The following is an 11,579-nucleotide window of genomic DNA, read 5'->3' on the forward strand; positions in this document are numbered from 1 at the left end:
GTGGAGATCATCTCCCGAGCAGCTTCCACCTCGGTTGTATACAAGGGATCTTCCCCGCGATTTTCATCATCGGCCCAAGCAAATCTCGATAGTCTCGAGCCTCCTTTGCTTGCCCTCCACGATCCCTTGCATCAACGGAGGTTTTGCATGACTTCCTTGGCTTGCCCAAGAGGGTTCCTCCTACCTCCATCTCCATAGAGAGAGAGAGAGAGAGAGAGAGAGAGAGAGAGAGAGGGGGGGGAGGGGGGGGACGAAAAGGCAAGCTTCCATGCTTCTCCCCTCCTCCATGGCTCCCCTCCTTTTGTGAGCTCTGATACCAATATGAGAGACTCAGGACTAGCACATGCAAATCACCACCCAACCATGCCCTATAAAGGCCCTTGGTCATGCTAATTTTAGGAACCCCTTTACCGCATGTTTGTCATGGCCCTTGGACTACCCGATCTTACCTTAGGCTTGACATTGAGTCCTTAGGAATTACAACCTTACAATCTACATAAGCATATGTTGCTTGATCTTTCGAACACCATACATACATGAGATTGGAGGGAGTATAGCACATTGCAAGCTGGAATGGAATGCAAGAGCACACGAGAAGAGCATGGAAGACTGTTAAGGGAAACTTCAAGCAAACATCATGCTTGTAGTTGGGAAATTCTATTAGTATGTTCATAGATATAGCTGAGACATAGTGAAAAGGCAAAGGAAGAAAATCTGATGATGCTCAATTGGAATACTTGTAAAGAGTTAGTTGAGACCCTTTTTTTTCCATGAACATGATGAAATTTAAACTAGAAAGTAATAATTGACAAAGTAAAACGACCATTGGAGCGTTTCAATGAAAGCAAATCTCGTCTTAAAGGGGCTGAAGATGCAAAATTGTTTTATGATCAGCTTATGTGAAGAACAATGGCAGCCAAAGAAGACATCCAAGTTATCTGAGGTTTCTTCCCCAAGAAAGAGCTACCATTTATTATAGTCTCTCAATCATTTAAGTTATACTATCCTGTTATTCATTGGTGAATAAGATTGCACCATCTAAGGGTGGGTTCAGACTAGGCAGCGGAATAAAAATGCAAAAGGGCGTCGATCCTCCATGGCGAAATTTGAATGGTTAGAGTTGAGGCACTGTTCCGCCGGGCCCTCCATTTTTCTTCCGATCCCCCCCCCCCCCCCCTCGAAAGAGTTGACGGTCTCTCTCAACCCCCTTCACTTTTTCACTTTTCCTCTTCCACACTGCTCACACGAGGCAGTGGCAGATTTGCAAAAGCTTGTTTCTTCCGCCACTTCAGTATGAACCCAGCCTAAAACACACCAAAAACTACGGCCATTTTGGTGGTACCAGTTACATAAAGGAAGATGGCTGCATCCACACTTGTCCTCAAACTGGTACAAGAAACCGTGGAAGATCTTTTCTTAAATTTGGCTTTAGATCCTTTTCACCCCTCAATGAAGGTGAAAACCATATTTAATAAGGAAATTTTTGTGCACATTTAAACTTTTTAACTAAAAATCTTGAAGTTTGAGTTTGGCATCATGTCTTTCTTTCAGAAATTTGAGTTGGCCAATTTTTGCTGTGATCACGTTTTGGATAAGGCGAACCAACTTTTCCCTAGCCCTGCCTTACCATCTCAAGGATGAAGATAAGGGCAAGGCAACAGGATGGCAAGCCTTTTGCAAACAATCAGCATGTCAGTAGCTTAAACTCAAGGCTATTTTGGAAGTACTTCATTATGTTAATCAAAGCTAATAATGTGACAAAATTCAGAATGTACAAGGTGCTTACATAGACATGTATTCATTGCAAAGGTAAGATTGCAAACTACAGAAAAGAAGTTTATAAGTTCTCATTTTGGAAGAAGCCCTATATTGAAATTTTGAAGCTGCCTAACTGTGAAATTTCCAACCTACATAGTCGTCCCATGTTAAAGTGCGCTTTATTTAATTGTCGTCTTTCACTAGAATTATGTAAGCTTTAACTAAAGTATTAACTAGCAACTTTGTAGAAAAAATGGCACATAAATTATGAATAGAAGTGTGGAGGAACTGCTACAATTCAAGAAAATGTATTGGTTGAGAAAAAAAAGGATGACACACATTAGCAGAAGGATTTAGAGACTCCACATGTTCATAGGATAATCGCATTTTTCCCTTATATGTAGTCGTACATGAAACAACACTGTTTGAGTAACACCCTACCATCTCGAGGATTCACAAAAATTTGAAATTTGAGGCAAATGTAGTTCTTGAGAAAGTTTCATCAATATATTAATGCTACTCCACTTGGCGTGTATGAGGGAATGATATTTAACAGAGGAGCATGGAAATGTCGCCAATGCTAAAGACTAGAGAATTGGGCTTGGAATGGAAGCACGAGAGAAATATACTGTGTCTGCAATTGCTTTTCTTCTCTTCCAGAGTTTGGAAGCCAACCATTAATCAATCCGCCATTCTCGTCCAGCGTTAAAAAATTTTACTCTGCAACGTTGGTACTGTTTACTTCATCCATTATCCAATCCGAATGGCCTGTTGAAGCATCAGCTTTTATACAATCACTCTTCCCTTCTTCATTCCCAGACTTCAGGGTTTCACCCGTCTTTTGAGACTCTTATCACTGGCGACTTTTCCCGTAGAGTACTGTCTCCCACGAATACTTCAAGACCAATCAGGGGTACATAAACAGAAAATGTAGTATGATGTACATGGACCAGCCCAATCTGCACCTGCCTCCTTGTAGGAAGACCTCTTCATATTGTTTAAGGTTGTTACAAGGAGAGCCATCTACCAATTTTCCTCAAAATTGGACACAATATAAATTTTCACATTACACCTCCCCATGGGGAGAAACAAGTTAAATTATTAGATATTGGACTAGACTCGAGTGACTTGGAGGTCATGACTACACTAGACATGATGCGACAGGAGAGATCTTCCACTGGCTTAGAAAACTCTAGGTACTAACAGGGCTAACACCATGCCCGATAGTTGGCAACAAGTAGTAACACTATTTCCACTTGAAAACACCACAACAAGGCATGGAGCAGCCTTCACGCCATAACATTTAAGCTATCCCTGCATGAATGGAGAAGACCAGAAACGAAAAGATAGGAACTGCATTATGGCGGCCTAGATGAGATCTCACAATACTCGTTTAATAAACTAAGGAAATCTCACCAGTGTAGGTTTGCATAGTTTTTGTAGCGCAAAAGGTCTTGATTACATGCAAATAACTAAATTGCAATTCACAAGGAGCTACACTTTTTCATTCTCATGACTGTCAGAATATACAAGGCAATAGGTGAGACATGGAAGACGCATAGTGTGTCAGAATTCAGGATTCACCTCATTAACATACAAAAGCAATCATTGAGCAAGGGCACTGGTGTTGTACACTAAGAGGGCACCACCCAACAAGATAGCGCCGAGGGTAACTGCCCAGATAGCCAATCCAGTAGGACCTGGCAATCACAGCAAGTTAGTGAGCGAAATCAAAGCATATAACCAACTCTGCGAAGCATATAAAAAGTTGGCTTTCAAAAAAGGAAACTATCCAATGCTTGAGCAGCTTAATACTGTCACTGTCCACTATGAATGTGTGCACGACATTAACGTACCATAAGATCATTGTCTCTACACTCAAATGAATAGGCAAAGTCTTATGTTTCCTTCGTCCATTTTAAAAACCAATGCCCACTATATGACATGTTGATGTGCAAACGACCAGATTAAGACATCCACGAATGTAAAAGAAATCAATCATGATTGAAGTTCAAACCTGCAGCATAGCTATCACCAGAAGTTGACCATTCCTCTGGGACATAGATAGGGCTGCAAAATATCATACACACATCATACAAACCCATTAACATGGTTAATAGTCAGTGAAAGGATAACTCATACCTTTAATGCCATCTCATACATATATAATCAAAGCAACTACAAGAAACTGTGCTATTATATCATACACACACGGTTAACATTTTGAAGTTACTCGATGTGCGTGTGCATCATGTTTATAACCAGACGGTGACCATAAATACACAATAGAACTTTCATGGCTTGCACGCATGCATTACCGGCACGAGAAGACATGAAGCCCACATACACATGCCAACAAAAGAATTGGGCGGCAAGCAACGGTCCCACTAACATAATTGTTTAACTCCTAAGGTTTCTACACTACATGAGTGAAAGCAAATAGTACAAACCTGTATCCATCGACATTAGCACCATACTTCTTGGTATATTGGTAGACTCCCTTTCCCTGATCACATAAATTGGATTGTCAGATCTTTCCAGAGACCAATACTAGACTGATTGAAACATTCTCGCACAAATTTTGTAACCTTAGCTTTGCGACCAGAGGCATCCAGGTTACCCTTGAATTTGGTATCGCCGGAAGGTCCTGCCATCATAAGATTATAATTATAATAAATTAGACTACATTCGCTTGAAATCTGACGCCAGAAATCAATAACAGATAAACAACAGCATGTCAGAAGCAATTAAATGGACACAATATCTATAGACAGAGGCAGCAAATGGGATGCTTCCGACAAGCAAAACAGTGTGAGGACAAGAGCGCCTTCCAATACGTGCTAAAGCGCTGGAATCAGAAGGGAGACGGAGCTCGAAATTTGGAGTCGATTCAAAAGCCCGTAATAGGGGAGATGGTGGATGTGTATATGCAAGACATACACACACAGGGAGTTCACCAAAGAAAAAAAGCACTTGCACAAACTAGGTGGATTCCAACGCAGGGCGGAGCACGTTGGTGCGATGCAGGAGGTCGAAACGATTTCAAACTGACATACAAACACAAACACCTCACACAACAATTGGCGCACTGTTCAAGCTACCACGTGCACATGTGAAGCAATGATCGTCACTACACAGAGCTCGAGGCGGGAAGCACATCTTGTAGCAAATACGATCAGGCCATCAGGAAAGAATCGAGAGAGAGAGAGAGAGTACCCAAGGGAGTTTTGGTCGAGATCTTCTTGACACCACTTGCCTCGATTCTGAGGGAGCGGGCGGATAGCTTAGGAGAGAGGGAGGGGATGCCCTGCACCTGAACGCCAGAGAATTCCGACTTCAGAGAAGCAGCGGGGGCAGTTGCCGCCACCGAGGCGGAGAGAGTAGAAGCAGAGACGGCAGCCATGGCTTCTTCTTCTCTTTCTTCTTCTTGATCCTCCTTGCTCCTACCGTCACCTGCTCGTTCGGCTGGCTCGAACTCTCGAAATTCGCTTCCACATTAAAAGAATACTTCGTCCTGTGTTACACACACTCTGGATAAGATTTTTGAGGCCCTATCTTATTCCTACACCAATCAAATGTCCCTTTTATTTTTCTTCCCTCTTCCTATTTTTTGAGGCCACATGCTCTCAAGAAAGTTCCATTTTATTTGATTTTGCTTCTTTCCTCCAATTTCATAATGCAAATTAGTTCAAGTTTGGACAGTGGACTAGTGAGTACAATAGCTTAGGTTGGGTTCACCTCGAGGCGGTGGAAGAGAGGCTCCAAAAGTTGTTTTTTCGGGTGGTAGAGTTACATAATGCACACTTCCACCACCCACTTGTTCACATAGAGGTGGAAGAAAAAGTCACTCGATTTTTTTTCGTCGGTTTGTGTGAACATTGGACGATGGCGAAACAGACACAGACACTGACACTACTGAAAGGTAGAAGCATTTAACATTTGCATCAATAAAGCATAGTACAAACCATAGCATAAAAATTATTAAATTGAATGCAGTTTAAAATTTTCAAGGAAGGAAAGACCCTTCCACTTGTCATTCATTGCTTCGCTTCAAAGAAAACCTTACAAAATGTCTCATTTCTCTAAAGCTTGAAACCTTGGAGCATGTGAATCTTTTCACAATCTTCAGTTTTTAACATTTCAAAGTAACAGAAAAAAAGGTTTGACTTTACTATACTTCCCTTTAATTGAAGGGTGTCTCAACTTTACTTTTGGAAAGCCAATGGCCGTAAAATTTCAAACTTTAAGAAATTGTTCGTATATACACTAATAAAATTTTGCCAGTTTACTTCAAGACGGACTTAGAATCTAGCTAAGATTTTTTTATTAATACATTAAACCCTAATTTTAATCGAACATTGGTCTCAAATAGCCCCAAAATGGAAGAACGTGTATATGTGTGTGTGTGTGCGTATGTGTATATATGTGTACGAGAGAGAGAGAGAGAGAGAGAGAGGTCTCAAAGAGAGTGCCATTCTTTTTTCCTTGATCAAAATAATTTTAGTAAATCTATACATATATAATGGAGCGTAAATTTTCCAAGCAAAGAGAAACCTTCCACGTGTTATCCACTACTGCAACTTGCACAAACATCCATGTTTGGAGTTCTATGAAATAATTGCAGCTTGATGACCTCGAAACTTGAAGGTCCCAATCCAATTTCGATTGCTCATGCGTACGTTTCCATCCATGTTGGTGTATGTGGTGTGCTCTATGTGTTTGTGTGTGTGTGTTTTTTTTTTTTTTTTTCAAAGTTTTTTAAAAAAAGGTCTTGAGTGTACTTTTCAAAACTTTACTTTTCTCTAATTGAAGGGTGGCTCAACTTTGCTTTTGGAGAGCCAATGGCCAAAAAATTTCAAAATTTTAAAAATGGTTTGTATGTACACTAGCAAAATTTTGCTTGTTTGCTTCAAGGCGAACTTAAAATCTAGCTAGGATTTTTTAATTAATACACTAAACCATAATTTTAATCAAAAATTGGTATCGAACAGTCCCAAAATGGAAGGGCATGTGTGTGTGTGTGCACGCACGCACGTGCGCGTGTGTGTGTGTGTGTGAGAGAGAGAGAGAGAGAGAGAGAGAGAGAGGTTTGAAAGAGAATGCTAAAAAAACTTTCTTGATCAAAATAATTTTAAAGTAAATCTATACATATATAATGGAGCTTAAACTTTCTAAGCAAGGAGATGCCTTCCGCGTGTCATCTACACCTTGCACAAACGTCCATGTTTGGAACTCCATGAAATCACTATTCCCAAAGCTCGACGACCTCGGTGCTTGAAGGCTCAGTCCAATCTCGACTTGCAACAGCTGCTCGTGCATGCATTTGCGTCCATGCTATGTGTATGTGGTGTGCTCATGTGTTAGTGTGTGTGTGCTCATGTGCTAGTGAGTGTGTGTGTGTGTGTGTGTGTGTGTGTGTGTGTGTGTGTGTGTGTGTGTGAGAGAGAGAGAGAGAGAGAGAGAAGAAACATGATTGGTCGTTGGCTATGTGTGTGCATAAGACTCGAATCTCAACCTACCATGCGACTAGGTATTGGTGGTGTGTGTGAGAAAGAGTCCAATCTAGCTGAGCGAGCCCGTGCGCGTACCCAAGGCTCTATGTGTGTGTGTGTGTGTGTCTTGGTGGAGTCCAATAAAGAGAAATTTCTCACTAAACCCGAAGGAAGTATAGATTTAGTGATTGGGTTAGTGGTTGTCCGGCTGGATGATAACCCATCTCACCATCAGCACCATAAGGGTGAGGGTAAGGAAGCTCTGCGTAGTTTTCACATGAGGCAAGGTGAGGACTCGTGTCCGGATACAATTGTGCATCCTTATATCTCAAAGGCATGTGGCATCATGCAAGTATTTGACACGAGCAAACGAAAATGGCTATTGAGTAGCTCTTTAAAAAAATCTTCCTGTTTGAAAACGTTTTGGTCAGCATGTACGCCATATTTAAATGTAGCCTCGCGGAGTACACTAATGTGGCCCTTGGCACTTCCGTTCTTACGGGTTTTTACTCTTTGGGGTCACTTTTCAAGGAGGCAAATTTATTATATTTACAAAAAGATTAGATTTTCTTCGAGCACTCAGGTACACAAAGTTTTTTTCAAAAATTCAAAAAACCTACCTATGAGAAATTTTAGAGACAAATTTATTGTAGTTGATGGTTTTTACACTAAATTTGTCAACTTTGTAGGAATTCTTACCTTCAAATCTAGAATTTAGAGGTAAATCTCAAAAACTATAGGTTAGATTACAGTAAACGTAGGTTTTTTTGAGCACTGAGATATACAATACTTTCTCCCAAAAACTTGGAAAACCTACGTATGAGAAATTTTAGAGGCAAATTTACTATATTTGAAGGTTTTATTTTGTAGGTGGGATCGCACTAAACCTAGGCTTTTTTTTAGCACTCAAAATACACAATATTTTTCCCAAAAAACTTGAAAAACCTACATATGATTACAATAAGTGTACACTAAAATACATTTTTAGGTGAGATTGCACAAAACCTAACCCTTTTTCTAGCACTGGGATACACAATATCAATGTTTACAAAAGCTTTGGGACTTTTAGTAGGAAGAGGAAGGTGTCGCAGTGCTCGAGACAATATTACCTCTAAATTTTAAATTAGAAGGTAAGAAAACCTACAAAATATGAAGGAATTTAGTATTTAAAGTTTTTTTTGGAGAGAGAGAGAGAGAGAGAGAGAGAGAGAGAGAGAGATTAATATATTATATTCTCCTCCTCCTTCTCTCTGTTTAATTGAATAGTTCTCTAGGTTGCTTGCAGTTGTTTAATTCTCCCTCTCTCTCTCTCTCTCTCTCTCTCTCTCTCTCTCTCTCTCTCTCTCTCTCTTTGTTCTCTTCAATCGTTATCAAGCACTCCTAGATCCATTGAATAAGAGCTAGAAAATCCTACGTAACGTGTGAGAACTTGCCAAGCTTGGTATTAGAGGAATATTTGCAGCCTCTTGCATTTTTTTTTTTGAGAATCCATAGAGATATCATTCTTTTGAAATGCATGAGAGTGTATACATGTAGAAGAATAATTTTCTACCTTTGTAGTTATAAGAATAGAAGACATGTATTTTCTAGCCGCAGTAACACACGGGTCACATACTAGTTTGTTACAAAAGCTCTTACTTGAAGATGATGATGAATCTACTTCCTCTAAAGCCTCATTTCCAAAAATTTCTTGGACATTCATCCGTGCTTGTTCTTTGTACATTGCCTTTGCAATACTGTCTCGCCTCTCGGAGCCTACTCCAAGGTCATTGGAACCTCCTTCATTGCTGCCTTGTGCACGCTCCATAGCCTCCTCTATTTCGACATCCCGTGTTGCCATAAGCTCCATCATGGATGTAGCACCTGCTCTTAGATCCTCTACCGCACGCCCACTGTGACCCGCCAATTCTGCTTTTGCCTCCCTCACCCACTCCATATCAAAAGATTCTCCATGGAAAATACAAAGGTTGTGAAGCACAAGACAAGCTGCTACAAGATCTAGCGCATAGCGTAGATTCATGTCACATCTTTTTAACAAAATTCTAAACCTTGCCTTCAACATTCCAAAATCTCTCTCAACTGGCATCCTTATACTTCATTGAATGAAATTCCAGTAGTACTTGAGACGTGAGACCTTCCTTGCACCCTTTGTAAGGCACTAGCATATATGGCCGTGCTGGATAATCGCAATCACCAACTAGACAATAGTTGCCTAGTTCCCCTTTTGCACATCTTTGTCCTAGCTCACTTCTAGTGAAATTCAAGGAGTCATGTACTGATCCGGCCCATCCAACATCAAAATTCATATTGAATAATTAGCAGATACGGTTAGTTGTAGCAAAATAGAGTGGAAACCTTTTTGATTGAAGTAGTCGACATGGTTGTCCCTTGGTGCAATGATGGGAATGTGGGAACCATCTATCTCACCAACAACAAAGGGGATTCCTCTTGCAGCCTCAAACTCACGCGCCAATGTCGCAAGTCAAGAGCTTGAAGGCCATCTGATGTACATATCCCTAAGACCAGATTTCACGACTGCCTTGCATTAATCAAGTACAATTCCACAATATGTGCTCTTGGCACATCCATAAGTGTCACCAAGGCCCAAGAGTCCATCTCGAGTAGCAAGTTTGGTAGAGCGATGGCTACTCTATCTTCTATTGGCACAGTCTTGCAAAAGTTTGTGGATTTCTTCTACATGAAGGGTACAAGCTTCCCACAAAGGTAATTGAAGGTTTCTTTGTTGACCCTTGATGCATGGTTTTTAGGACCCCTTCTGAAGATGCAATAAAGGCACAGTCAGTTGTTGGAGAGATGAGGATACTCTAGTCCAAGGGATCTCGAAAGAGAAGAAAAATCTACTTCACAAGCACCAAGAGTAAAAAGTGCCATGGACAGAAGATACGTGGGAACGAGCTCTTATGCATGCCTAACACCTATATCTTACAGAATAGCCCATTCTAGGTGTGAATTTATAGTGAAATTTACACGAGGATGTTTGTGTGGACTCACAGCACAGCATACTTCGTTTTCACTTTTTTACCTACAGTAAATATTTTTCACCTACATGGTAAATACAAATCACTTTTTACCTACAGTAACTTTTTTTACCCATGGTAAATATTTTTTACTGCACCATAAGTATTTGGTAGGTAACAGTTCACTGTTACTAGAAGCAGTGATTGGGCATCAACAATGCAGTTACAGGAGGAGAAAAGGGGAAAATCTTATGGTAAAGGTGAGTCAACAGGGATAAAGACTTTTGAGTTGAAAAGAGACATGCTGATTTTTTCAAAGAACACATGTCAAAAGAAGCCATGGTTGAGGATTTTTTGAGAATTTGATATTCAGGAGGACCCAGCTGCCACCTCCCCCCGCATGTCCCCCCCTGACATGTGCAGAACCTCCAGTTTCAACAGCCACCTTACCTGCTCTTAAATGCTGGTCAAGGCCTTATCCCCATGTGTCACAATCAGAAAAATCAGCATTTACCCTCCCCTCTCACATCACTCTAGAGAATATCTTGATGGTGACATATCAGGTGACCTCAATCTGTTGACCACCCTAAGCAAAAAGTAACCCCAATCAGCGGATTTAAGTATATTTATCCCTAATCCTAAACCCTCTCAGAAACCTATATAAGGAGGCCTTCTCTCACTCAAAACCAACACTTCACCTACTTCACCAAGCAACGAAGCTATGACGACATTGCTCACAACGAGGAGCTATGGATGGAGCTCTACTCTCTCTCCCTCTCTCTCTCTCCCTCTAGTATGCTACATTACTAGCCCTAAAACCTAAATAAGGAGTCTTCTCTCATGCCCCATGGCCACCATCTTCGCCATCATTCTCTAAGGTATTGATGTGTTGCTAGTAGGATCATACCTACTTGCTGGGTTGATTGTTTTTGACAAGGGGTTATGCCATCCTTGGCTTACTTCTCTATATCCTTGTTATGTATGATCAGATGCCGTTGTATTGTTAAGCTGATGTCTTGTGTATATATATGCTACATAAGGTCCCTAAGCTTCGTTTCTATGTGTTTTGCCATATGTTTTGATGCCATCATAATGCCAGAAGTCTCACTTGCCTCCTATGTGCACTATGTGTGAGGTCCCTAAACCTCTTAATTTAGGGTGGTGCCCCCTTTGTTTTGTTCTTTGCTTGTTTGCATGAGGCATGGTTTGTGGAGTGTGCACGAGTACAGAGGCCACCCAATTGCACTGCTCTTTTTCCCGCTATCATTTTGGTGCCCCCACGGAGGAGGGCTACATAGACCTTCAGTCCACAAGCAATGAAGATGTGCAATCTACAACATGGACGAATGGC

The 11,579-nt window shown here is 40.9% G+C and overlaps 1 protein-coding gene across 1 annotated transcript; it reads right to left on the reverse strand.

Annotated features, from left to right (window-relative positions):
- Positions 1–3,216: 3,216 nt before the first annotated feature.
- Positions 3,217–9,312, reverse strand: PSBR (photosystem II subunit R). Its single transcript, XM_086487131.1, has 6 exons — positions 8,866–9,312; positions 4,975–5,071; positions 4,347–4,405; positions 4,209–4,264; positions 3,776–3,828; positions 3,217–3,458 (listed from the first exon to the last, which is right to left on the reverse strand). Exons 1-6 carry the CDS (start codon positions 9,310–9,312, stop codon positions 3,364–3,366), a joined length of 807 nt encoding a protein of 268 aa, XP_086343257.1. The 3' UTR covers positions 3,217–3,363.
- Positions 9,313–11,579: the final 2,267 nt, after the last annotated feature.

This window comes from Adiantum capillus-veneris, chromosome 17 (assembly GCF_014529385.1).
Source record: "Adiantum capillus-veneris isolate H3 chromosome 17, ASM1452938v2, whole genome shotgun sequence".
NCBI classification, from domain to species: domain Eukaryota; kingdom Viridiplantae; phylum Streptophyta; class Polypodiopsida; order Polypodiales; family Pteridaceae; genus Adiantum; species Adiantum capillus-veneris.

What these genes read in the sequence shown, in the direction of transcription:
- PSBR (XM_086487131.1), bottom strand. Translation starts at nt 9,312, where the DNA reads ATGTTGAAGGCAAGGTTTAGAATTTTGTTAAAAAGATGTGACATGAAT. An exon ending in CCTCTGGTCGCAAAGCTAAG is followed by an intron (nt 4,265 to 4,346) that starts GTTACAAAATTT and finishes TTATGTGATCAG; the next exon opens with GGAAAGGGAGTCTACCAATA. An exon ending in GCTAATGTCGATGGATACAG is followed by an intron (nt 3,829 to 4,208) that starts GTTTGTACTATT and finishes GATATTTTGCAG; the next exon opens with CCCTATCTATGTCCCAGAGG.